The 27,500-nt window shown below is 34.5% G+C and overlaps 1 protein-coding gene across 6 annotated transcripts in view; it reads left to right on the top strand.

Moving 5' to 3' along the window:
* Positions 1-27,500, top strand: part of IRAG2 (inositol 1,4,5-triphosphate receptor associated 2) — a 1,240,358-nt gene that overhangs the window by 455,082 nt on the left and 757,776 nt on the right. For all 6 annotated transcript variants that reach the window (XM_044087670.1, XM_044087672.1, XM_044087673.1 and 3 more), the window contains one exon: positions 9,244-9,407. In XM_044087670.1, coding sequence (XP_043943605.1) covers positions 9,244-9,407 — 164 coding nt within the window. The remainder of the gene's footprint in view (positions 1-9,243; positions 9,408-27,500) is intronic.

The raw sequence follows: 27,500 nt of genomic DNA, 5'->3' as shown, positions 1-27,500 counted from the left end.
ACTCTGTAAGTATGCGATAGTGAGGGATTTAGGGTTAGGGTGCAGGTAAGGTAAGTGTGTGATAGTGACGGACCTTAGTGTTAGGGTTTGGGTTAAGGTTAGTGCATAGATAGTTGTGTGTAAGGTTTAGTGTAGGTTTTTTAGGTTGTTGGTGTGCTTGTGTTGTGTGTGTGTGTTGTGTGGAACAGTGAACTTTTTGTTTTGTTAACTGTCGGGGCTGTGGTTTGTCGGGCATGTGAACTTTCGTGTTTTTGCGGTTTCGTTCTTGTGGTCTCGTTCTAAATATCAATCTTGTGAAGTGTCGAGCTTGTAAGGTAGATATATATATATATATATATATATATATATATATATATATATATATATATATATGATACTAGAGGAACAATTGGGTTGTATATGGGACATTCAAAAACTTTATTGTGGGGATTTTAATCTGATAAATGAATATACAAAAATATGATATAATCCATGCAAGGCAAAAGGTCATGTGATGTGTAAAAATAAATATAAAATATGTAAGTAAAAGTGAAGGGCATTTTTGGTTTGATATTAAAAAGAATCTGTATAATGTTGAGCAGGATGATGAAATTATTGCAACATATTAAAGTAATGAAGTAGGTGGAAAGGTGTTAATGAATAGGATGAAGTAATAAAAGATAGATAAAATGCTGTGTTTCAGGAGGATGAAGTTAACTGTATTCAGTGTTGAAAATGAAACAATGTAATAAGTCAGATGTTTGTGACGAGAGTTTAAAGGATGTTAGGAAAATAAATTCAATAGGTTCTAATGTAAGGGTGAGGAATGTCGATATAAAAATACATCAACAAAGATTAAAAGAAAAGGTAAGGAGTAGCTTTAGATGCATCAGTAATCTGATTCTCGGGATCAAGGAATACTGTACATAAACTCAGAAAAATATTCAATTTGATAAAGAATGAAATACAAGAAAATGAAAATCTAAAATACTTTAAAACGAAAGAAAAATGTGAGTGCTTTCAGTAAATGTGAATTTTATTAATGTTGTAAAAAGGAGAAGGATACGGGAATGGTATACTAAATGTAATGTAGATATTATTCTTATAGAAGATGTCAGTCAGATTCCTGTTAAGTGAAAGATTGCAAGCAGAAAAACATAAGTTAAGGAAAGTTGTTAATGTTCCCACTGTATTGAGAGATGCCCAACATTTTTTAGAAGAACTGTTTGAGTTCAGTTCTGTTAATGACACTTCGTGCCTTATGTTAGTAACATTAGATGTTAACACTCTGTTTACACTAATTCCTAACATGGAAGGAGTTGAAGCCATTAAACTTTTTCTACACAAACATAGTAATTTCTCCACAAATTTGATTTTTGTGATTTGCATGTTTGATCTCATTTTAGAAAATAATGTTTTTATGTTCAATGGACATATATATTAGCAGAAGGTTGGCGTGGCCATGGGCATGTCATGCCAATAACTATGCCAACCTTGTTATGGCACAGTGAGAGTTTGAACATGTTTTAGGTCCACATCCTTTTTTAAAACATCTTAGATTTTTCAGGAGATTTGTGGATGATGTTTTTCTTCTGTGGGAGAGTAGTTTGTCTGAATTGCAAGCTTTAATTACTTATCTAGAATCTACCACAGGATATCTTAGATTTACCATGAATGCACATAATGACCATATAGATTTTCTTGATGATCATCTGTACAAAGGTGAGGAAAGGGGTTCTACATACCTCTTTGCATAGGAAGCCTTGTAGAAAGAATACACTATTGCATCGTAATAGTATGCACCCTGGTTATTTGTTGAAGAACATTGCTATGAATCAAGCACATAGGATGTCTAGATTACACACTAGTGATGTTGGGTGCGAACAGGCACTTGGCACTTTAGAACAAGACTTGTTGCTGCGTGGTTATGATTTTACAGTGGCTGATAGTGCTGTGAGGTGCAATAGACATAGCTCAGCCAAACCGTATTTCTCACATGAAGTGGGTACTTGTACTAGGAGAAGAACCAGGAAAGAAAATTTTGTTAGTCATCACATTCACTACTGATGTGAATAGGATTTGTGATGTAATTCATAGAAATTGGCCTATACTTACCTCAGATGATAAGATATCAGGTATTCATCTTTCACCCCATTTTTGTTGTAAGAATGGTACGTCTTAAAAAGACAACTTTGTTATGGTAAGAAAAAAGATATTCTGCCTTCATCAGAAAGGAAGGGAACTTTCTCTTGCAGAAACTGTACTGCATGTCAGTATATTTCTGTCTCTAAAGAGTTTCATCATCCAGTCATAGGTTTGTTTTTAAACCTAGGTTTTATGTGGATTGCTCCAGTAGAAATCTTGTTCATCTTGCTTTGTGAAATAAATGTAATAGTTTTTATGTGGGTAAAACCTGTAGAACATTGAGAGCATTTACTTGAACATTTGGACTATATTGGACACAGATGTTACTAGCACTTTGTTTAAACATGTTCAGATTTTTAATGATCATTCTTTCAGTTTTTTAGTTTTACAATGTTTTAATACTAATAGAAGATGAGGTAATTTAAATGTTGTTGAGAAAGTAGAGACAATGGATTGTGTTACTGCAAGCACATAAGAGCCCTGGCTTAAATGGAAATGTTCCTTTAAAGACTCTGCTTAGAGAAAGTAAATTGCCACATTGATTGATTGTTAATGGTGTATATACCTGCTGTGATTTTTTTGTACTTTGTCTGAAGAAGTGCCTAGTGGTTGGGCATGAAAGCACTAACCTTATGTTTTTATTTTCATTAAATACTGTGGTTTAATCACTGTTTGGTCCAGTGTCTGTTTGCCTTTGCTCAAGCAGAAATATTGTCTGGTGGATATATATATATGTATATATATATATATATATATATATATATATATATATATATTTATTTATTTATTTAGGAGTGAATGTTCTGAAGTGTTTGTATTGTATTAAAACAGTAGAAAATTAAGTGTAGCATTGGTAGGGATGGGAAGGTTAACTATTATGCATTTAAGGTGGAATGAACATCTTTATAGAATTTTAGCATCATATGCATATACAAATGGCAAAGAAAGAGAGAATCTGTGGAATCATTAGATTATGTGATGGTTAACCTGAAAAGTATAATTGTAGGGGACTTTAATTGTGATTTAATGGGAAATGTAAAAAGAAAGGGAAAGATATTAGAAAAAGTAATAAAATGAGTGTAGGTTAGCTGTGCAGAATAGACGTTAATGGACTTTTAGAAAGGGCAATTGGATCTGAAATTGATTTTGTACTATTTGAAAGTATGAGTGTAGCAGATGATACAATAGACCGTTTTTTCAGATCATTTAGCAATGTGATTGCAGGCAATGGAAGAAAGTGAGTATATTAAAACAGGAAAGGCAATAAATGAGAAATTATGGTATGAATTTGGAGAGTGGGAAGTGTTGCAGTTATGGAGGGATCATATAACCATTAAGGACTTTTATAAACATTGGTCAGAATAGTGGATTGAATTTTAAAGGAAGTACAAAGTATTTTTTCAAGGTCAAGATGATTTAAGAAGGAAGGAAAAGTGAGGTATGGAAAGATGTATAGAAATGTATGGGAGAACTTACAGATGAATACAAGAGTACTATGGTATGGAAAAGGAAAAGTATTAAAAAAAAGCAAGCAAACATTAAGATATTACAGTTTAAATAGAGGTATTATTTACAAGAGAGAAGGAATGAGGTGCTTGCATGTTTTGGTAAAATAGTAAAGGAGAATATTAGTATAATGAAGGAAATGAAAAATGCAAAAGGAAAAGTAAAAAGCGCACAAGAGCAAATCGAGTATTGTACTACAGCATGTAGAAAATATGTGCCCGAGTAAATAGAAAAATAGAGAATAGAAGGTATTTTTTTTATTTTCAAACAATGAGTTAAGGAATAATAGTTTGTTTACAAAGAGTTCATGTACTACAGTATTAAAATTTATATGGAAGAAAGATGAAAGAATGAAATCTGAGACCTATCACATTAAATAAAGCAGATTATAAATGTTTTGAAAATAATACAGCGGAGAATGGGAGGAAGGATGAAGGATATTATGGAAGAAAGTATATATGGTACAAAAGGGAAGGGATGCCAGGAAGTATTACTGGAAGTGAGAAATTATTATGGATATTAGAAGCTATTAGTAAGACATTTGATCGGTTAGCATTGCCGCCTCTCAGCAAGAGGTTCTCCAGTTCGATCCTCGGCTGGAGTGCCTTATGTGCGGAGTCTGCATGTCCTCCCTGTGGTCATGTGGGTTTCCTCCCACATCCCAAAGACATGCTGTAGGTGGATTGGACACTCTAAATTGGCCTTAGGCTTGAGTGCATGCATGTGTGCTTTCTGTGGAAGGTTGGGCACTAGGCTGGCAACTCGACACCGTAAAAACTCCACTGCCAATCATGAGCGGACAGGTGATCTACTGTGGTGACCCCTAACTGGGAAAAATCCGAAAGTAGTAGTAGTAAGGCATTTGATACAGTAGGACGTGATGCTTTGTGGGATGTTATGGAAAAGTATTGAGTAGGTAATAGAATTTAGAAGTGCATGTGTCAGCGTATCAGAATAGTAGTGAGAGTGCTAGTGAACTGAGTAAACAAATATGCATGAATACCAGATAAGGATGTTCTATGAGTGGGATTTTGTTGGCATTAGTAATGAATGCAATAGTGAGTGAAGTAGCTTATAAAATGAGATGATAGATATGTGATGCACAAGGAAGTGATGATCTTGACATATGCAGATGATATACTTGTAGTTGCAAGAATAAAATATGGATGAGGCAAATGTTGGTTTTCTGAATGGATGTTTAAGAGAAATGGGTATGACTTTGAATAAAGATAAAAGTAAGGATTTGGGGGTTGATGTGAAAATTGGAGGAGTGTGTTCAGATAAATGAAGCATCTTTAAGGATAAGCTCCAAAAGAAAGTCAGTAGAGGAAACCGCAACCACGCGAACACTGTAGGCGAAATAAATCGCTAAAAATAGATTTTATTAACGTTCATAAAATACACTCTTAAACGTTTTCGTCATGCAGTTGCTTGACTTCATCAGATAAAAAACACTGAAATACCAACTCATCTTATATATTCTTGATAAATTAATTAAACAATTAGTATTTAAAATGGCAATGTCCATCTTGAGAGGTTCTTCATTTATAAACATATAAAAAATTCTTGTATACATTAGTATACTTATTGTGTTGATAAAAGTTAGTAAAATTCATAAAATTTGTGAACATTTATATAAAATATTAAATAAGAATGATGAATAATAATGATAAATGAGCACGTGTATTGTCTATCATTATATAATACTATATTAAATATGTTTAAGAGAGTTGAAAATGTATTTGTTACATTAGCTTCATGTAAATAACTAATATCTTATTATATATGTGCAAATAATATTTTCATATTCTACCTGCTTTTAACTTGAGAAGTGGAGCAATGGAAATAGTGTCATTTAAACCTGGAAATCTGTTGACTTCTAATGTTATCTGCCAGCAGGTTTCTTTATGTTCTAGTTTAATTTCCCAGGGTCCTCCCCTGTTATCTCTTGCCATCATCTCGAGAACAAAAAATTGAAATTTGGCAGATATACATACCAGAGAGTGACGATATAAGGCATTGTTAGAATTATTCTTGGCTATCTCATAATTGTGTTCGTAGATCCTCCTTTTGAGGGATCTTTCAGTTTTGCCAGCGTAAAATGCTTGGCATGGTTGGCATGTCGCCAAGTATATAAGTCCCTGGCTGTTACAATTAGAATAGGAGCTTGCCGTAATCCACCTGTTTCTGGACATTAAATGAATTTTATCAGTGTTAGAAATAAATCTACACTGTGGACAAGTTCCACACTTATAAGTGCCCTTACGTTGATTTAAATATCTATTGGTAACCGGTTCATATTCAAGAATGTTCTTGATGTTGTTCCCTCTTCTATATACAACATTCACATTTTTGTTCTTAAACTTGTTGAGATCTGTTATATCCCTAAAGGCCGCCCACTCGTCATTAATAATTTTCCTAATGATTCCAGAATTTGCACTGTATTGAGTTACAAAGGCCTTACTGTATTGAAAATCATGTTTCAAATGATCAACCTGGCCAATATTTTTCTCTAAAGTACCTGTTCCCAAAATGGGCTTAAATTTAGTTGTTCTACCTTGTATAACCTCTTGTTTGATGTTATCAACAAACTTATCAGGGTATTCCCTTTCACGAAACATGTCAAGAAGTTTGACACATTCCAAATTGAATTCATTTTTGTCCAAGGTCATTCTTGAGACCCTAACGTATTGTCCTTTGACAATATTAAACTTCTGGTGTCTTGGGTGTTAGCTGTTATAATGGATGTAACTATTAGAAAAAGTAGGCTTCCTGTAAACAGCCGATTTGAAGCCATTGTCCTGCACTGAAAGTGTTACATCCAGATAATTAACCTTATTGAAATGTATCTGATGGGTAAAAAACAAAAAATCCGTAGTGCTATTTAAATAATTAATGAATTCCGAAACAGTGTTAGTTGGTCCTGTCCAGAAAATACGTACATCGTCTAAAAATCTGGAATAAAAAATCCAGTTAGTCTGGTATTTACTATTCAGGACGTGTTTCTTCATCTTTAAGGATAACATTTGGGAAAATGAAGTTGAGGCAGTAGGAGGCTTTGATTGAAATAAATGTGTTATGTGGAGGACTTGCAGATTAAGATTCAAGAAAGGAGGTATCTGGTGAAGTATGTTTTAATGGGAGAAATAGCATACATGTCAAATGTTTATAGGATTCCTGAAAATATTAAACATTGTATATTCAGTATTTTCTTTCATATGGGGTTCAGAATTAAGCCAAGTGGAAAGAGGTGCGTTCTATGGGGACTGTGGTTATTAAATCCAGTTCTGCTTCTTTAAATTCTTTAAATGTTTACACAGTATTATAGTTGGTAAATGAAGAGAATGAGAAGTGATGAAAATGTTTAAATACAAGTAAAAAAAAAGTTGGGAGATGAGAGACAGGTTATATAAATTAAGAAATTAATAAGTATCAAGAAAAATACTAACATGGAAAATGAAAGTTGATATAATGAAGGATAGAAAGATGTGGTACAATAATGTAATGAAACAATATTAGGTAAATCCATGGGAACATTTACTAGAATAGGTGAAAAAAAAAAAACACTAAAGTAAGAAAAACGTGTCTTAAGATTGTAGAGTGTCAGGATTTCCGTTGGTTCAGGAAGGAGAAGTGGGGTTCAATTATGGAAGAATAATGATGGCATACCAGAATGTATAGATATGCACCTATAGGTTCATATATATATCTAGGTTCATAGTTGTGAGAATCAAACCCTGCACCTTGTGTTTGTAAGGCAAACACCTTAACCATTAGGCCACCCTCCCAATAAATATGTACATGTTTTAAATGTGCTAAATAAAGGACCCCTATTACTTTTGATAGGTGCCATGGGATCTTTTGCATCCACCCAAGCGAAAACCAAGTCAGGCAGATGGGGACCTCTGTTTTATGTCTCATCTGAAGGGGTGACACACTCAAGAGTGCAGTAACCCACTTATGCTGCACTGCAGTGTCGATAATCCACCTTCCTAGTGTGGAATATATATTAATAAAAATGCAAACATAAAACAATTTAACAGCCCTTTAAGCACAAGGATACCCTCCAGGGTGGCCCTTTATCACCCTTTGAGGAGTGGAGTGGTCTTCTTTCAGTAGTGATGTGCCTCTCAATTCCCCTAGGTAGGAATTATTTCCCCAGTGACATCCAACCTGGTAGACATTGTTACTTCCTTAATTTGAAAAGTCCTAGTCTTATGTATGGTAACATTTATAAGTCCGTTACTTTTTTTATAATTTAACTTGCAAGTGAACTATTTACTGAAGCTTGTGCACTTTAATTTAATTCTTGAAGTCAAAACCTGAGCATTTGGATAGCATTCCAACTGCCTCGTTACTGTTTTCACTGTCTTAATAAACAATGTATCCCAACCAATACACTTAGATTAGGTTTTTACTATAGTGTCTTCTTTCCCACAACTGACATACCACATGAGAATGTGGTTCTGTGGTTTGTGGTCTGTAACATGCCTCAGCAATGGCTTTCTGATGTCAGTTAGAAGATACTTCTCACTGGCTAGAGGGAAACTGTGTAGAATAGACAAATACATTTTTCTGTTGAATCAGTTAGAGCTTACACAGTATTAGCTTGCTGAATTGTTGGCATGATAGGAGATGGTACCTAGGACTATCTGAATCCACCAGAAAAGATCGCCTAAAGCTGTTGGGAATATGCCTCACACAGCATTGCATCAGTGTACTGCGTATCACTTAGGAGAGTAACAAAAACTGTCTTGACAGCAGACTGAAGCATCATTGGTATATTAACTCTCACAATTAATGTTTATTTACAAATCTCAGCATTTTTTAACCCTGTGGCTTGGAACTGTCGGTGATTAATGGGGGAGGGGGGAGAAAAAGTCTGAAAGCATTGTTACCAAATAACTCCTTGTTAATGGATGGTGCCATTTTTAACATCTGTAAAATATTAGTGTAAACTTAGGCTTTGCAAAAAAGTATTACTAAACTTTAGGGCTGAAAAGATCTGTAAAATTTTAGATTTATGGAAGAAATGTGATGAAAAGAGCTCCCTGCACATTGTTGAGGCTCTGCTGTCCTCATGTTAAGAAGCAGGTCACTAAGCCAATGGCCAGCCTGAATGAGTAATGTCATTCAGTGAAATGTAAAGAACTAGTTTATCATTATGCTGTATATTATCTTTAATCTTGGATTGTGGTGCAAGAATTCTACATGGAAAAAGCTGGGTACTAATAAACTTGGAAAATTGTACTGAAGTTTGTAGAGTAGTATGTGCATAAATACTTAAAATGCACACACTTTTCCTGGAAGTGTCTGTGCAGTTAGAATTTACTTGGCTGGTTTTAGTTAACAGAAAATGTGCTATTTAAGAGCTCGTAACTCAGTTTGGAGCAAAGAAGTGCCAGTATAGTAGGGACAATCATATTTTCTAACCCTCTGGGCCATTATACTTAGTGGACAAAAGTATCAGCTTTCAGTGGTTTTCCTAAATGTTTAATGTTATTGAGTATTTGTTTCATAATTTGTGGTGAAGTAATGTTTCAAACATTCTCTTGTACTGCTGAAATTGTTTATTTAGTTCCTTTAATATTTGCACTTCATAACCTCTTGTAGTTATTTAAGAAGCAGTTAAAAGAAAGAGAAGAAATTTGGAGTCGTAACTTGCAGCTTCTTGAGCACCACAAGCAGTCCATTGACAGGGAATTCATTAGAATGGCTGGCAACTTGAGAAGAAGTAAAACTGAACACCTTAGAATGAAGAAGGAACTGTCATCCAGGTAAACTGATTTTTTCCCATCTAAATGCCGATTTGTTTAGCTTGCACTGTTTACAGTGAAAATTTGTGCACGCTTTCATGAAAGGCCCATGTTTGTTTATCCTTGCACAGTACATCACAAAATAGCTTTTCGTCATATATGTGCATGAATTTTTATAGCAATGTCTTAATGTCTGAAAATGTCATCATTCACTCTGATTCATACTTTGTTCAGGTTATAGCCAGGATTTTTGGGATTGCGGACCAACTTCTTGAATGTATCCTCAATCTCCTGAGTGTAGGCCATCCTTTCACTAGATGGTGCAAGTTTTGGATAACATTCTTTTCTCCTTACTAGGAAAAAGAACTTCTAAATGTTAGCGATCAGTAGTAAAAGAAATGGCAATTTTAATAAAATCAAACTGTTAAAATTGTCTTAATTTAAATTCTAACACAGTGCACAAGTAAACGCTCGTCTGCTGGATATACTATTATGGTACTGCTGGGGTGTCCTCAATTCTGCATGTAAACTTCAAACTTTTATGTGAACCTATGTATTTGAGACGGACTAAAATCTAAATCACTATTAGGAGGATGCCCTTTTAAAGCAAATTTACATCAAATTTCTTCCTCTAGCCTAGTGGGACCAACCTGATCAATAAAGTATAAATAAATTAAAATGTTTTTGTTGTAAGGAGAAATTAAGACTGTATTTAGACAAGTATAAACATGTAAAAATATAATCATGTATTGGCACTTGCACCAATAATATAATTTAGACCAGTTTATCCCCACTTAAGATCTTTCAAGTTTTGTAATTAAATATTTTACTTAATTTCTTAATTAATTTGCAAGATAATCTGTGGCCTGTTTTGCTTATCTTGAATGGTTTTATACCCTTTTTAAAACTCAAACTAGGACTTTTCAAGTTTAATGTTTATGCATCCCCTACCATCATCTTATGGAATCCTTCACCAAAGTATTGGCTATGGCATCAGGGATACTTGAGCTGAAGATGGTTCTGGTATTTCCATATTTGCATGGTTGTTTGACTCTGGCCTCCTGTTAGGGCTCCCTTGTTGTAACAACAAGCAGTTAGAAGACTTTTTGTTTGATCTTTACACAGAGTTCCCTCTTTGGTGCTGTCCTTTATACTTCACAGTGGCACCTGTTTCTCCCTCTGAGACTGCTAGGGACTTGGTAGTGCTATAGACATGCATTTAACACATTTGTTGGAGCTTATGGGTATTTTTCCAGGACCATTCTTCATTCTGCTGGTTTCTCATCTGCTGATATCATTTTATCCAGAAAGAGGCAGTTTATCCTACTTGCTCAAGAACACCTGGTTTTAAAACTCATTCCTTCCAATGGACTGGAAGATTGTACTCTGCCAGTTACTGCATCATGAACTTTTTCTCAAAGCCAAGTTATAGCCTCACAATTCAACAAATTTCATGTCTCTAGATCTGTTATTAATGAAGCATAGTAGCAAACTATTCACTACAAGTTTATCGTTATAGTAGTAGCATCCATTAGATTCTGTATCTTAAATTGGATTCTATAAGCACAGTTAACACACTCATTTTTGTTATGGTTTATGAACAGCCTATAAATACCTCAGAAAATACTGAAGCTACACCATGTCAGGTGCTTTTTTCTTCCTCTTTGCCCCAGCTGACTGCCAGTCATCAGCCTCTTTCCAGTCAATGAGACCATTTGCTTCCTCATCAGGGGCAAATGTTGGAAAGGGGTCATCAAATGGCATCTGGGGTATATGTTTTCTACTATGTCCTACCCTCTGTGCACCCTCAGTGACCTCCCATGGTTGGGACGGGCAGTAAATATCGGTCTTCTACTTTCCTCACTACACAAGGGGCTGATATCAGCAAGGCTGCTATACCTACTAGTAGGCGGCACCACACAGTCATTCCCCTCATCTCCACCAGTGAAGTCAACTCACACACGTGTGCCTCTGAGCAGATATTCCCACCCCCCAGAAGATGAGCACACCCATCCTCCCTGCCTGTGCCATCAAGGGTTCAAGCTGCTACTGCTCTGGTCACCTGGGCTGTAGTCAAGGCCGTGTTCTTGGTCATTGGTGCAAGCATTGTCAGCAGTGTTTTGTTCTTCCAGCTGTGATCTTTCATATGACACCAAGCAGTTCTGGCTGTGTTGCTTGGTTGTCAAGATCTCTATGAAAACATTAGAATTGACAGTTGAATGTTAGTATTTGATGAGCATTTAATCTCTCCCTAGCAGCAACAGATGGAGGTCAAACATCATTGCTTTTGTGTTGCTAGTCATGTAAGCCTTCAGCTGGATAGCTTACATGTAACATGGTTTTGCAATCATTAATATAAATGTGAACAAGTAAAGTTTGATTCCTAGTGAACTGACTAGGATGAACCTGAATGAAGACATCATCAGCGTTTAAGTTCAGTCATGTTCTGGATGTTCTCAGACCGGTTCCAGTGACGGCATTATGTGCAACATTTTACGGCAGGTTTCAGATCAGGTTACTGTAGAACTGCCAGTCATTAGTCTAGACATTACAAAGAGAATTTTAGAATTATTTGAAGTTACCAGGTGTGATACTGTGCACTGGCCCAATAATCAAGGAGCCTCAATCCTCACTGCTAACACCAGTGAGGGGCGTGCACATTGGGAGAATAACATGAACACACACAGTAAAGTACAATTTCCCTTAAGAGCACACAGAGATTACAGTCAGTCAGGGGCTGGTTTCTCCCTTTCTCTCCATTTCCCCAATAAGGCTCCCCACTGGCACAGCTATAGGGTTCAGATCTCAGCCTAGTGGTCAAGCCAAAACCTTCAGCACCCTCTCTGTCCAACCAGTGTTTCGTGTCCCTTCCCAAGTAGCTGACACACACACACACACACACACACACACACACACACACACACACACACACACACACACACACACACACACACACACACCTTGAGATTTGATTTATATATGAACACATAGACACTCCTCGGGAAGGCTGGTACAGGTTCTCTGGCTATGCCCCCTTTCTGCCCAGACTACAAGATAGTACCGACTGCCACCAACCACTGCTATCTGCTACTATAAAGACCCTTACCAAAGGGTTCCAATTCGATTGTGCAACATTACTGCTATCCAAATAGTGTGACCAGAACTTTTAAGGCTATTGGAGTGGCTTATACAGTATCACCAAATACATGCAAGTACTCTAGAGCTTAAATTATCTCTGCACAAAACAGCCACAGTTGAAAGGTTTAAAAATATTTAATAATAAAAACACAAGTCAATACTTATTACTTCAACACAATGACAGAGTTCCGAAATCACAGGAAATGCTTTAAAACAATATTGTAGGGCAGTCTGACATAAATTTATTTATTTATTTATTTATTTATTTATTTTACATTTGTTAACCGGGAAATTCCGACTGGACCAGGTCCATTTTCAGTGGAGGCCCGGGGAGAAAAGCTCCAACATCAAGTTATACAAATACAGTGCATCCAGCATAATACACAAAACAGGTTACATCATGTATGCTGATCATAGTAATATAACAAGAATTAATAAAAACACTCCAGGTAAAAGATATAGAACATGGGTAAAAAGACAATGTCAGTCATACTTTGGTAAGAAAAGAAAATATATCAAGTAAGATTCTACAGTTAAAAGTACCCTTTCAGATGACCAAGCCTACAGGAGATCAGAGCTCCAGCATGTGATCAGAGAGGAAATTGGGGAGTTAGTAGTAGTATAAATAATAATAGTAGTATAAATATAGAAGACAACTAGTCTAATCTTACTATTTCTATCTCTAAGAGAAATCACTGTTCTAAATATTACTTACAGAGCAAGAAAGTGCTGGTGAGTGGATGTTCTTACTAAATCAAGACAAGATACAAAACTATCTTTCTTTCTGAGATAGCCCTTAAATTGATAATACACAGTACTGCTGAGTCATTTTAGAGTACATCATTCTTGACACCTCAGCTGAAGTTTTCCAGGCTTACAGAACTCAAAATTTAACATATCTTTGTAATCTTGCACCTGCCAGGAAGATGCAGCAATAAAGGACACATGGTGCAGAAAACTCTGTATTTGGTTCTAACAAGTCCATCAACATTTAAAATGCTGTATAACAGGATATTTACAAAAGTCCATAGGAATATTACTATATTCTTAACCAGTAGTACTTTTCCAGTAAATCATTGAGCTTTTGCCAAGACATGTAGTGATGAGTTATGTTTTAAAGTTCTCAATCTTATAGTTGGCAACTCATTTTTACAGACAGTCCTAGGTAGACACACAAATTCACCGAATGCCAATTGTTTTACCTTTCCAGTTTATTGTTATAACTTTTCTTGTAATGGCAAGTATTGCCCAAAGAAGAGGTATTTGAGAAATAGGTATAGCTGCTGGAATTGTATCAAGGAGTCAGTAATCAGTTGTGGGGCCACAAAGCCTGAGAAAAGTTTCTAAAATCACTCCAAAAGGAAGTCACCAAGTTACAATCCATTATCATGTGTAACAAATTAGCATTAAGAACTTCATTATACCTCCAGCATTTCATTTTTCCTGTTTTATATATTTGTGCAACTTTGAGGTGTACAAAAGATTTGGTTTACTATCGTTATGTTGAAGTGGATTTGGATGAATCCACTTCAAAGAAAGGCAGGGGGTCAAATGGTGACGATGTCGAACCCAACATTGTCTAAGTACAAATCTCGCCCCTATCTCGACCCATGTTAAAGCCAATTTCATGGTTGCACTCGAGATTTGGCATTGTCAACTTTCATGGACGTGTGTCGATGTAAGCAGCATTCAACAGAGTCCAGTCCGACATAATGATAGTAAACAGATTCTATGCAGAAATTTCCACATATAGATTTTCCAATAAAGTGAGGATGTTGACTTTTATGCAGGTTTTAAGAATAACATTTAATTCTGAAAATGGTTTTGTTAATTTTTGTTGAAGTTCCAGATTGTCATGTCTAGGTTAACAAATTCACTTCTAATAATCTTCTATATAATTGATGTAAATAACTTCCCCTTGAGTGGCCCACTATTAACATTAAAGAATAGATCTAAGATTTTTGGAACAGGTTTAGTTTGATGATCTAGTGATATTTTGATTTTATCCTGAATGTATTCTTTACAGGTATGTATATCTATCCAGCCTTATTGCTCTGTGCTATAGCTTGCTATTAAATATTTAACAGAAGATGTATTGTGCTTCAATTAAGACATTGATGCCAAAATATTAGGTTACTATTTTTGACAGCTGTAGTTTGCATTAAAAGGTACTTAAGAATCCATTAGTGAAAGCAATAGGGAACAATAGGATTAGTAATTCCTTGGCTAATTCAAATTCATAAACCTGTTAAAGATTGAAAGGATTTGGTTAATAAGACAAAAGTAAATGTGCATCTTTTGTTCAGAACAAAATCTTTTAGAGCCCAGTCGAATATATTGATACCCAGTTTCATATAAGAATGTATGATAACTTGTCTACTGTTTTCTCATGAAAATATTTCCAAGACATATGAAGAATCTAACTACAATATTATTTTAATAACTGCAGGATCAGTATATAGTTCAATGTTTTGATATCTAATGCCACCTTCCTCCCAGCTTTTTAGGGTACCATAAGAATTTAAGTAAGATGGAACTTATTTTTTAGGTGGGGGGGGGGATTGATGATAGACTCACCATCTTCCATTGTAAATAGCTTATTCCAATTTTCTGTTAAGTTTATGATTTCATCTACGTTTTTATAGTTAATTTGAGAATTTTCCCAGTTAAAACTTTTGTGAGTTAAAAAATGGTTATTTTTTGTTTATAAGCAATGTTTTAGTTTTATTATGATTAAATTTCAAACCTTAACTTTTTCAAAGCTAAACTTTTTCAAAGTAATCCAAGACTTTGAGTATATGATGTAACACATGTTCTGTGTCACTGCATGTCAACAATATGTCATCAGTAAAAAGCTGTTTTTTTTTTGTTTTGTTTTTTGTTTTTTTTTAATATGAGAAGTCTTTATTTTGAAGCCTTTAATATTTGGTAGCCCTTTTATAGTTAGCTAGTGGTTCTATAATTAGAGCAAATAAAGGGAAAAGAGGGCATCCCCATTTCATACTTTTTGCTATACTAAAGGGTCTAGATAGGTTCATTTCTATCTTGAGAAAAGATACTGAATTGCTATGAAGTGTTTGTTTTGAAAAACTAGAGGAAAGGTTATATTCATTTAACATTTTAACCAAATAAGGCCAGTTCATTGAATTGAAAGCTTTATCAATATCTAGATGCATTCATATTTCTTTATTTTTATTTGCTATATTAATTAATGAAAAAAAACTTATGTCTTTTACTCTTCTGTTTATTATAAAGCCAGCTTGATCCTCATTTATTAATCGCAGGAGTATATGATTTTACATTTTTGCTAGTATAGACATGAAAATCTGGTAGTCTACATTCAAAAGAGAGAGAGAGGGTGATAAGAGGAGTCTACTTCACTTGACCTAAATTTCATTTGACCGACACCCATTTGACCAACACCCAATTGACCTAAATTTCATTTGACCGACACCCAATTGACCTAAATTTCATTTGACCTAAAACTTATTTAACTGACTCCCATTTCACCGACAGCTTACAATGCTGAATTTCAGCATACTAAATCTTAAACCATAGACAAGCACACTTAGAACACCAATAACTAACCCTTTCCAGAACTTAAAAATTACTTACCAGCCCTCTTAACAGAAAAAGGACAATGTACAACTAAATTTGTGCCCCCCCACAACACCCCCCTAATTATATATATTAACTCCAGGATTGCACAACAGTGGGGAAAAGGGCATATACCTTTAACTTGCCTAACCATACTCTACATGCTGTCACTACTGCTGGGAATGGGCAAAACATTCACCAAATTACTTTAGATGCTTACCATAAAAATGCAAATAGAAAAACCCACATTTAAAAGCACTACAATACTACTATCTACATGACTATTGGAATTCTAACAGTCAGCACTATAAGTTACAGTGATTCTTTTTATCACAAGTCTGTGTCTTACTTGGTGAAATGGGTGTCAGTCAAATGAAATTTAGGTCAAATGGGTGTCAGTCAAATGAAATTTATGTCAATTGAAGTAGACCCGGTGAGAGAGGGTGATAAGCACATGATAAAAGATCTTTATCTGATTTTAAAATATGTATAATTATAGAGTATCTTCAAGAGGGAGGAATACTAGCAGAGCTTTTGCTTACTTCAAAGATGTTTAATAAGGTTTTGAAAATAGTCAGGTAGTGGTTCATACAATTCTGGGATGATGCCATCTAATCCTAGAGCCTTGCTGCCTTTGACACTTAATTTGGTCTTTCAATTCTTTAAAAGAAAAATACTTATCAATTTTACTTTTCTGTTCATTAGTTAGATTTTTTGAAGAAAAATATACACCATAAGTTATCAATTAGTTCATTATTATCTAAGTTTTTCTCCATTTTATTTTTTTCATAATATTTACTAAAACATTGTAATATGTCATTTAGATTTGTTATTTTGATGTTTCCCCCTCTTTATATACAATCTTTTTAATGTTTATTTTGTTCATGTTTTTGATATATAATGGCTATTCTTTGGTTTACTGAATGAGATTGTAATTTATTTGTTTTTTTCCAGATTGAGATCTTTTGCTGAATTATTTCTTTTTATTCCTGATTCAGCTTTTTTAACTCCACATTTGCAGTATTGTCATTGAGCTTTATCTTTAGTTTATCTATATTAGATTAATAGAAATCAAGTCCTTGTCCAATTCTTTCCTTTTACATATATACCAGTGTTTTACTTTAACAAATAAATAGGCTTTTAGGATGTCCCATAATATAGTATCTGTCACCTCCCGTTGTTATTAAATTCCATGAATTCATTAATTTTTCTCCAAAACCATTCATTAAGACCTTTTATTTTAATTTTACTTGCAGGTAACCTTGCAAGTAAAACCTTTTATTTTAATTTTACTTGCAGGTAACCTTTGGCAACAAATTAAGATATTTGAGCTAAAGGTTAGAGTGAATATAATGGCATTATGGCCAGACAAAGGGCATTAGACTATTAGTACATCTCCTGTTTTTGAATAAAGCTCATTTGATACAAAAATGTGTTATCAATATTGCTTTGTCTTCCATATCTGAAGGAATAGTGTGTATACTTTAAAGAGCTTTGTAATTTTTAAGTCTAAAATATTCCTTGTATTCATTAAACCTGTATAGTGATATAAATGTTTTGCTGTAGAAGATAGTTTCTCTTCTCATTAGTGGTGTATACTTGATAAAATACAATTAAAGTCTCCTTCTGTCACTACATTTTCTTTTGAATGTAATGTTGAAATGTCTAGGTATTATTTGGTTGTTTTAGATGCTATTCCAGGAATCCAATAAGTATGAGAATGTAATGCTTTTTAACAGTTTCCATTAACACCAATCCCAGCATACCATTCTTATCAGAATAAGTGTCAACTATTTAAGTAAACCTAGTGTTTTCTTCTAAAGGATAAGAGTACCTTTTATTTTCAAACTAAAATGAGAACGTACTAGAATTAAATAATTCTTTATTTGCAACCTGCCTAAATCTTCAGTCAAAAAATGTATTTCTTGCAAGAAGACAAGATCTGTTTTATGTAATGTTAAATGCTTATTTAAACAGCTTCTTTATGCAACCCGTTAACTTTTAGTGAAACATCTATATCTTAGCATCTTTGAGAACAAATGGTTTAAAACCTAATTAACAATGGTTTAGTACAAAGAATACAGATCTAACATACGTACAACTTGTTCTGGGCAAACATTCTAAAGCTAGTGTTAAAAAAAATCAAAGTTAAAAACATTTTTATCCACTAACATGGAATAAAAAATTCCTGGTTTGATGAAAATGTCATACAAACCACACACTAACAGCCCCATAGCTCTACCTAATCACATACATTTGCTACTGCTTATATAGTAATAATAAAACAACATGAAAAAAATAGAATGCACTCTGTATAAGTAGTGCTTCAACACACACAACAGAGAACTAAACAATTAGCTTAGGGCTCACAGCCCTCCTGGACATAGGTAGTCATCACTAAATTCAGTCTTTGGCATTAACTAGTATTACTATGGTATTACATTGGGATGAAACGGCTAGACATAAAATGACCTCTGGGTCAATAGCCTATTAATCTCGTATGATCCTATTTGAGATAGGAAGCCACTTTACTTATAACAGTTGTCTTATTTTCTGTAAGTGTATTTATATTACTTGCCTACTAATAAATGCAGTTAATTCTAGGACTTTAAAAATCCTATCTATAAAATAATAACTATATACATAGTATACTACATTGACTATTACAATTTATTGCTGATCTAACTGATTTTTGTGCGATTACCTTTTATTTAAGCAATCCTGTGTATGGTGAGAGAAACATAATTTAATTACCTGTGGTTAAATTTAATCAAATATAGGCAGCCATGTCACATATGCATGTTGTCAATAGGTTAAAATGTTTATTTTTATACAATTTATACTACCAAGGGATTTCAGGTTTGTGTGTGCACTCTCCCTTCAGCTCCACACTATCATATAGAGCTACATGACCAATACGTATATGTAGCTGAACCATAGCTCTCAAACATCCGGTATTTTCTGGCAACACCCATTTTTAAGCAAAAATGAGCTTTAATCCCCAACTGCCCAATTTGGGTACTTGTGCACCCAAGATTTGAGGTAAAACAACTTCTGTTCCAGCTGCATATGTCCCAAGCAAAAGTGTTGCTTTACTGCATCTAATTTGCATGCAGCACTGGCCAATTTCTCACTTTCGTTTCATTTTGTTTACCACTTAATATGCGGCAGTGAACTTTAGATGGATTTTATTTTCAATTAAGTCCATCTGCATATTAAGCAATGTAGAAGAGAAGTCACTTTTACGCAGTTGACCATCAATGGAAGTAAAAGGACTGTACTCATTGAGAGACTGGACAAAGACTACATGCTCAAGCGAGGGATGGCATGATCAAGCCTTGAAGACCTCTACTGTGCCAAAACTTGAAGAGAGCTGTGAAAACAACTTTGGGCTGTTGGCTGAGGAGATTGAAGTCAGATTTTGGAGCTGAGTGCGTCACTGCCATTACTGATTATTGGAGGAAATATGAGTTGCAGTCCAAAGAACTACTGCAGGACTTATTCACAGGAGGTCTGAGGTTTTCTGCAATAAGAAAGAGAAGGACTTGTGGTTGTGCCCTGGATTGGATTTTGTTTTAAACTTTACCCTACATAAAGGTAAGCAACTTTGGTATGTCTATGAATCAATAAATATACTTGTTTTAACTAAAAAAAAAAAAAAAAAAAAAAAACACACACACAGAAAATGTTTCAATGGAATTTTATTAACATTTTCAATTTCTAATGTGTACTTAAACTTTTGTTCATGGCTATAGCTAATTCATTTATGAATTTTAAAGGCATTTAAATGTGCACCGTGTTGTTTAGGAATGCTATTGAGTGCCAGGGCAAATCAGCTACTTGATTTCGTCTTTAATGTACATTGGATATAAAAAGTGTACACACCCCTGTTAAAATTATTATTTTAAGGGTGTGCACACTTATACAACCAGCATATTTATATTTTTCCCCTAACAGATTTGCTTTTCAATTGAATTGTACAGGTTATAGGTCACAGTAAAGGTAGGAAAAGTTTTGAAATGATGTATTGTGGTCCCATTTTTTTTATCGCAAAAACTGGCATTTTAACAGGGGTATGTAAACTTTGTATATCCACTGTATATTGTTGTTGGAGCATTAGAGTAAATATAAAATCTGTCTATGTCAAATAAATTAATCCTCACAATTGTCTTACTGCCTTACTTGCTTTATCAGCCCCTTGGTCCTGTAGATAGTACCTTTAGTCTAAATATACTCTGATTTATTTTAGGGACATTCTATTTTTAAGAATTCCACCGGCACTGAAAGCAAAGGAGTTAACTGCCTTTAGTTTCCTTCTCTCTGCCATTTAAGGGGATTGGGGGATGTGGGGTTAGGGGAATGGGGGGATAATTTCTGGTGCACGATATATATTACTTGAATTTAATGGTTTTCTGAAAATATGAATAATCCTGTATTTTGAGCATGTAGATGTTTGTGTACGTTTATTTGTACTTTTTTTTTTTTTTTAAATTGCTCTAAAATGATGCCCTGTCTCCATGTAATTCAACATGTGTGGGTGTGTTCATTAGTGTACTTATTTAACTATGCATGCCTTATGTTAATTAGGTGTCCCTGATTTTAAGGTCCTTTGTCCCTGATTCTCTCATTTTGAGGTTGAGAGGTATGATCTAAACTTTTCCTTCTTCAACAAACATAAACATACACACTCACGTCTAGTAGCTATCGTGACATAATATAGGATAGGCTTCTGAGGTGTCTGTTATAAAGCTGGAATGTTTACATTTAAAAAGAAAACAGTTAAATTTATTTTCAGTCAAACAATGCACTAACAGCTTATACTTTAACATCTTATAAAAAATAAGTCATGGAGCATTGTATTTTTACAGCTCTTTTAAAACTCAGTAAAGTTGCTTTTTTAAATGAGGGTTGGGAAGCTCTATGTATTAAAAAATAAAACTTTCTGTAACTTAAAATATGTGCAAACCTTATTAATGAAGTTTTCCCACAATCCCTTTAGAGTAGCATTGTCTGGTTTATAAAGGTTGCTTTTGAGTAACCCACCTTCAGAGATCTTGTGTATTATGTTTCTCCCCCCAAGTCTTTCAGTTCCTATCACAAGTTTTCTTAGAACAGAAGCTTATTTTTGTTCACTGAAGTGGTAATGTTGACTTTAAAATTAAAAAACACATTTTAACTTGCAAAATTGTTTCTAAACTCTATGATTAATATAAAGAAGTCTTCAAGACCATCCAATAATGTTCATTTTAATGTTCTATTGAAAAGTCCCCTTAATTTCCTGTTTCTGACTGGGTTAGAGGTCTTGTAGCACTTCTTTCTCATGAGCTGTTCAAAAAGAAGCCAGGCTGCTATGGAAACCTAAGCTTGTGCCATTGAGAAAAACACTTGAAACACCTTTAGACTTTCAGGCAGGAAAATGAGGTAAAAGAAGGATGAAAAAAGTTAAAAGGGCTCTCGACTGTGCTGGGGTAGCCATGATCTATGTAAAAAAGAGTTTAAATAGCCCCATTTTAAAGTAAAAATCATTAAGTATATGTTTAAGCATTTCCCCAACATTTAGTAAGACTGCTGTTGATTATTTAAATGTTTAAATTTAACAGATAAGCATGACAGAACATATTTACACATTTTTTTCTTCTACATTGTACATTGTTTTAAATAAAATATTCACTCTATATCAAACCCAGACAAATTATTATTTATATGTCATCTCATTGATATTTAAATAAAGTAAAGTATAAAACTTTAATCAGTTTAAACTCAAATGGTGTATTTCAGATTGCTATTAATATAACTATTACTTATACTTTTACCCCATATAGTGGAGAATCAGATGCTTTTTAATAAGCAGGAAATTATTGCTTACTGAAATAGTATTTTAATATTGGAAAATGCAAAGTTTTACCTTTTGATGAAATCCATTCAGAAATGCGTCAAAAAACATGTTATAAAACCACACATTGTACAACAACATGTAATATTTTCATTTGTTGCCGAGTTTTTTGTCTTTTACTGGCCATTTATTTCTTGTAGCATGTCTCCCCCCCCCCCCCAACAGATGAGCTCCACTCCATTTCTTCAGTGGGATTAAGTAAGTTGTATTTCTGTGCAAAAGAAACAGAATCTTCAAGGGTTTCGAATGTTTTTCTTCCTGTTGGTTGGCCAAGAGTCTTAATTTTGCTAGGTAAACTAGATGCGTTTTTATTCCAGATTTCTTTAGACTTTTCAGCAAGAGAGTGTACATGCTTTCCTTTTCAAGACAAGTAAAGAAGAAAAGTCATTGTCAAATCTGCTAAGGTGATCACCTATTTTGATGGGTGATGCAGACCAGGTAGTTTTTAGAAGTCAAGTTTTTTCCCTGACTGGAAATGAATTTTATTGTTATGGATTTTGGATTTGAAGTCTTCTTGTCTGAATTTGTTGTTGCTAGTGATTGTGCCTTCTCTATAAAATATGACATGGCTTCAGGGGGAGGTTTAAAGTTTTTGGAATCCAAGTAGTTAAAAAGTTTACCATATTTTCTCCCTCTCACATCTCAAGCACTCCATATATTCTGATATCGTTTCTTCTTTCCCTGTTTTCAAGATAATCTATCTTCTCCAGGAACTTCTTTTGTTTTAAAATGAATTCAGTGTTGCTTTGTCCTTCAGTCTACCATCTAAATCAGTGAGTCTTCCATGGCAGACATATGAAGTTTTTGCTGTTTAACAACTAGATTTATAAATTCTCTCTGCTTATTTACCATCTTTGATTTTGTCTGTTTTACTGTCTAGTTTAATTTTAACGATACGTCCTGAACACTATTGATGATAGATTGTAGCTCCTTCTTAACAGTGACTTCTCCAAGTCTTGCCTTAGAGTGACTCCGTATTTGATATATTCAAGCTGAAGTTTTGACAGGAAAATTTTAAAAAAAGTGTTTTTTTCACCAGACAGTCCCAAATAGTTTCTGATGTTTTATTGCTTTATTTCACCTTTTTAGAAGGTTTTAGTGAAATGAATGAAATCCTGTCAAAAAATGTATAGCAGAAGCAGAGCAAAAAACTGCATGCCATCTTGGCCACCGTGCAGAATTTATCTTGGCAATGAATCAGTCCATGTTTTGAATGTTTTCTTTATGAAGGTGGAATGTAGGTATAGAATATATCATATAGCTAGTTAGGGTATATAGGAGTTCAGAAATTCTGACTTGTTAATTTCTCTTGCTTATGAGAAGATTACAATTACCAAATCGAGACTGTACGGATTGCCATTGACAAGGTATTCTAATATTCGTCAGCTAATCATCCATTAGCTAATGCTGTCAAGGGCATTTCTGTGATTGTTTGGCTTTATCTCTAGAACTTATTTCAAAATATGCCCATGGGAGATGTGTTCTCTGCTTCTCACACTTAATTAACTACTGCAGAATGGATTTCTGTTATAAAAATGTACCATCACTTTATGGAACAAAACATTTCTTCCATTATGGTAAGATTCTGCTCCTCCACTGCCTTTTATGGATATTTATCTTCCAAGTAAGGATGATCCCTTCAAATAAATTATGATGCATGTGGATACTTGCCCTATTACTTTTTCACTAAAGAAGTGCTGTAATGGTCACTGCTGTTTACTTCACCTCCCTTCTCTCTCATCTGTGTGTAAGCTTTTCAGCTGTTTGGCAGTTAAACTCGTATTTGAATATTATAGATTTAGAAAATAAATATTGAGCAGTTAAAGTTGCACTTGAGGTTTTACAGGTTTATAAAATACATTTTAAAATGGATAGTACAGTGGACAGATCATGGGCAGACAGCTTGGATATTTTAATGAAACCAGTAAACCCCTTTTTAGCTGTGATTGAGAATTTATTAGATTTGTAAACATACACTTGTGTTTTAATATAAAATCACAAGACACATGATTTGACATTTATTTTATTTCAGTTTTGATAGTAAGTTGGGTTGGTATTTTTTATTACTGGTCTAATTTTTTTTTTTTGTCCCTGTTGTCTATTTTGCTGAAAAGGTATTTTCTGCTTCGCTTTGAACACTTGAACAATGCATGCTTCCAGGAGGATACGAATAAAACAATGGTAATGTGGTAGCTAAACAAATACAGGGCAAGATATTGTATCCCTTGAAAAAGGGCCAATAATTATCTTGAGACACCCTTGAAAAAAAGAGCCAAAAACTATCTTGAGAGTAGCCATGTCAGTATATAGATTAAATATGTCTACCCTCCAAGAGACAGTTACCCCCGAGGCACTCGGAGGCAGTAGTGTTTTTGATGCACTTTTTGCAACTGCACAGAGTATGTCACTCTAATGACTCTGTGGACACCTGTGATATGTTTTGCAGTAGTGGACGTTGTTCATCAGTTCAACTCTCAAGCATTCAGCAGAGGTCTGTACTATATGTGAGTCCAGATTTCCTTGAACTCAAATCTGTGTCGTGTGCTATTCAGAAAGTACTTATCAGTGAAACCAGATAGGTGGATTTAATCTGAGCTGAATCCAGCTGACCCAGAATGGCATTGCACACACTTCCAACAGTTTCAATACTGTCCTCGTATGAAGCTCTTACTTCAGTTAATATATTACTGTTGCACAAACAATGCATTTCATCCCATCCTCACATCTCGCAAGCTTTTCATCCTGAAAATTTTTCCCAGTTCAAAATAGTCTCTGCATTTTTATTTGCTCTTTGCATGCTAAAAGAAGCTTGAGGCCCTCAAGGTAATCGTTTTTGTAAACTGAAAATTGTATTTTTGGATATAGGATGATATTGTCTTCCTGCTTGACACCTAATATTGTAAATTATCTGTATACCACAATAAAACATCTGGACTGGTTATATTCATCAAGGAAAGTTCTTTTATCAATTGCTATGTTCTTACCAGTTTCTCCCAGATTTCTAGTGATTTGTTACAATCTAATGCTCCTTAATTAGTTTTATGTTCCACGCTGACTAGATTGAGAGTACAATTTCATTTTGGATAAACAATAGTATCCTTTGAGCCAGCTAACTTGGCAGATAGTTTTTGTTACAGACTTAAAAATTTGGCTTCCAGAATACTTTACACAACTTTCTACTGTGACTGACTGCCAAGGAAAACAGGTCTTCCTATATTCTGAGAGCAGATGGGCATATCAGCTGCACAGTTTTGAGGTATGTGGCATCAAAGCAATTATCCAGATTTTTCTAGAGGTTTCTCCATTTCATCCAGAGAAACAATCTGCCTGTAACCCATCAAATCTACATACATCTCTCACTGTGTTTTTTTGCTTCAACAAACAGTTGAAGGACCTGTCCTCCATAAGAGTTACTACTGCAACTTTATAATTCAAAAATCTGTTTGTGCAGATTATTTTAAAATTGCAAAATGTCACATCTGTACAACAGAAAATTGTGGTTGATTCTGGTCAAAAACTATTCTTTACTCCCCAACTAACCCACCTAAATTAAGGTATTACATTTGTGTAAGGCATTTAGTAGATGTTGAGAGGGTCATAAGAGTTACCACCCATTACACTCAAATGGATTTGTAAATGGTTTCAGAGGGATAGGATACTTGATCCCAGTTTGAGTTAATGAATCCATATTGATCATTTACTGCTAGTCAAATGCCATGCTTTTGTCGGTTAGTGCCAGTGATGCTAAGGTTTATTCCACTTTGGCTCCCTCTATATGAGGATACTGTCTTACAGTCCAAAAATCCAACTGGTGTCCTATACACGACAGAGCTACCTTCTTAAACATACTTGCCTTTAAATTGCTAAATGATTCCAGCTGTCCACCACTTATGAAATTTCTGTAATTTATGGAAACAAAATATACACTGAGGAATAGCAGAGAAAGTAAACCAGTGATCCCAGCATATTACCTTTCTGCATCAGAAAGTTTAAACAATGCTTCCTACAATACACTGGAATAAGCTTCCACAAGAAATATGGTACTTTTCTTCTCTTAATGAATCCCACAATGCCGTTGGGCAAAAAAAAAAAATACTAAAAATGTTCAGTGCTACTGTTTTAGCAAGTCAACAACCAGTCTTCTTACTCCTTATAAATGTATCCTCAGGAAGCACAGCCCTTTTTCTCATAGTGTACATTATATACATATGTTTTTGGACTGGGTGTTTTTTAATATCCACCTAATGAATACCAATATATGTGATGTGGTAATCCATAGTCACTTGTTTGAATAATGCTTTTCACAGCTGTTAATACTGATCCATATATTTTGCATATAACTTTATATAAGCCATCCATGTTAGCTTTATCAAATGAGCTGGGCCATACCTGAAAACAGTTCTTGGAGCAGCATGCTTATCAAATTAATAAATGTAAAAGAATAAGTAAACAAATAACTGTTAACTTGCAGCCATCAAGCATTAATATATAATGTATTTTTGTTCTGGAGTAAGAGATTGTCCAAGGATAAAAAATAGGAAGCTATTTGTATTATGTAATAGTAATGCCTACCCTTCATGTTTGTAAAATCTCGGAGTAAGTCTCAAAGTAAGAGGAGATGATCGGGAGCTTGTCCCAGCAAAATGCTTCTTTTCTCTGATTTTTTCTTTGAGAATTTGTAGTGGTGTGTGTTGACTTGTACATTTTTTACTTAATTTTGCAGTGTTCCCCAAATATAAAGATGACCCAATTTCAACTGATAACTGGCCACTAATAGTCAGCCACTAATTATGGAGAGTACATGCAACAGTCTGTTGCTTCCCAAAATAATAATAAATGGAAGTGGCAAGGCAGAGAGATTAGTCATCTGCATGAAATATCCAAGCATCTGTCCTAGACATGTTAAGTTCCAAAAACTCGCTTTTCAATTATTCTATAAAGAGTACCCATTCACCATTCCTTTCTGGAAAAGAATAGGTAACATCACGTATCAAAATATCCATGACAAGCTAGCCCTGCCTTCCCAAGATTCCTGACAGCATGAGTGGTATGAAGACCTGTCCAAGCTGAACCGCAAGGCACCTGTCCTCCAAATGTGAAAGTCGTTAAATTCTCGTATCACCCTCTGGGTGCATCTACAGTGGTAGAAGGCAAAGCTAGTGTAGTACCATAGAAGGAAGAAAATATTGCAAACACAAATGTTCCATCAGAATAACATGATCATAAATTTGAAATGCTGCAGATATTAAGTAGGACTAAAGCAGAATGAAGGTGGATGAAGGTCTTAATGGTCATAGGTGGCAGATGAGGACCAAAAAATAACTACATTAAAGATGTTCATGCTAGATGGTCTTGCAAAAGGGGTAACTACTCTTTGCCATCAGGTGATTTCAGAAAGTTTAAACTAAGATCACCCATATCTTATCACTGCAAATTTTTCACTTGAGTTTATTCAGTTTTGGAGTTGAGAAATCTGTGTGTGTGTT

Source organism: Protopterus annectens, chromosome 11.part0 (assembly GCF_019279795.1).
Source record: "Protopterus annectens isolate FY-2018-M chromosome 11.part0, PAN1.0, whole genome shotgun sequence".
NCBI classification, from domain to species: domain Eukaryota; kingdom Metazoa; phylum Chordata; order Ceratodontiformes; family Protopteridae; genus Protopterus; species Protopterus annectens.
Note: the sequence above shows the minus strand (reverse complement) of the source record. Positions and strands in the feature narration are given on the sequence as shown.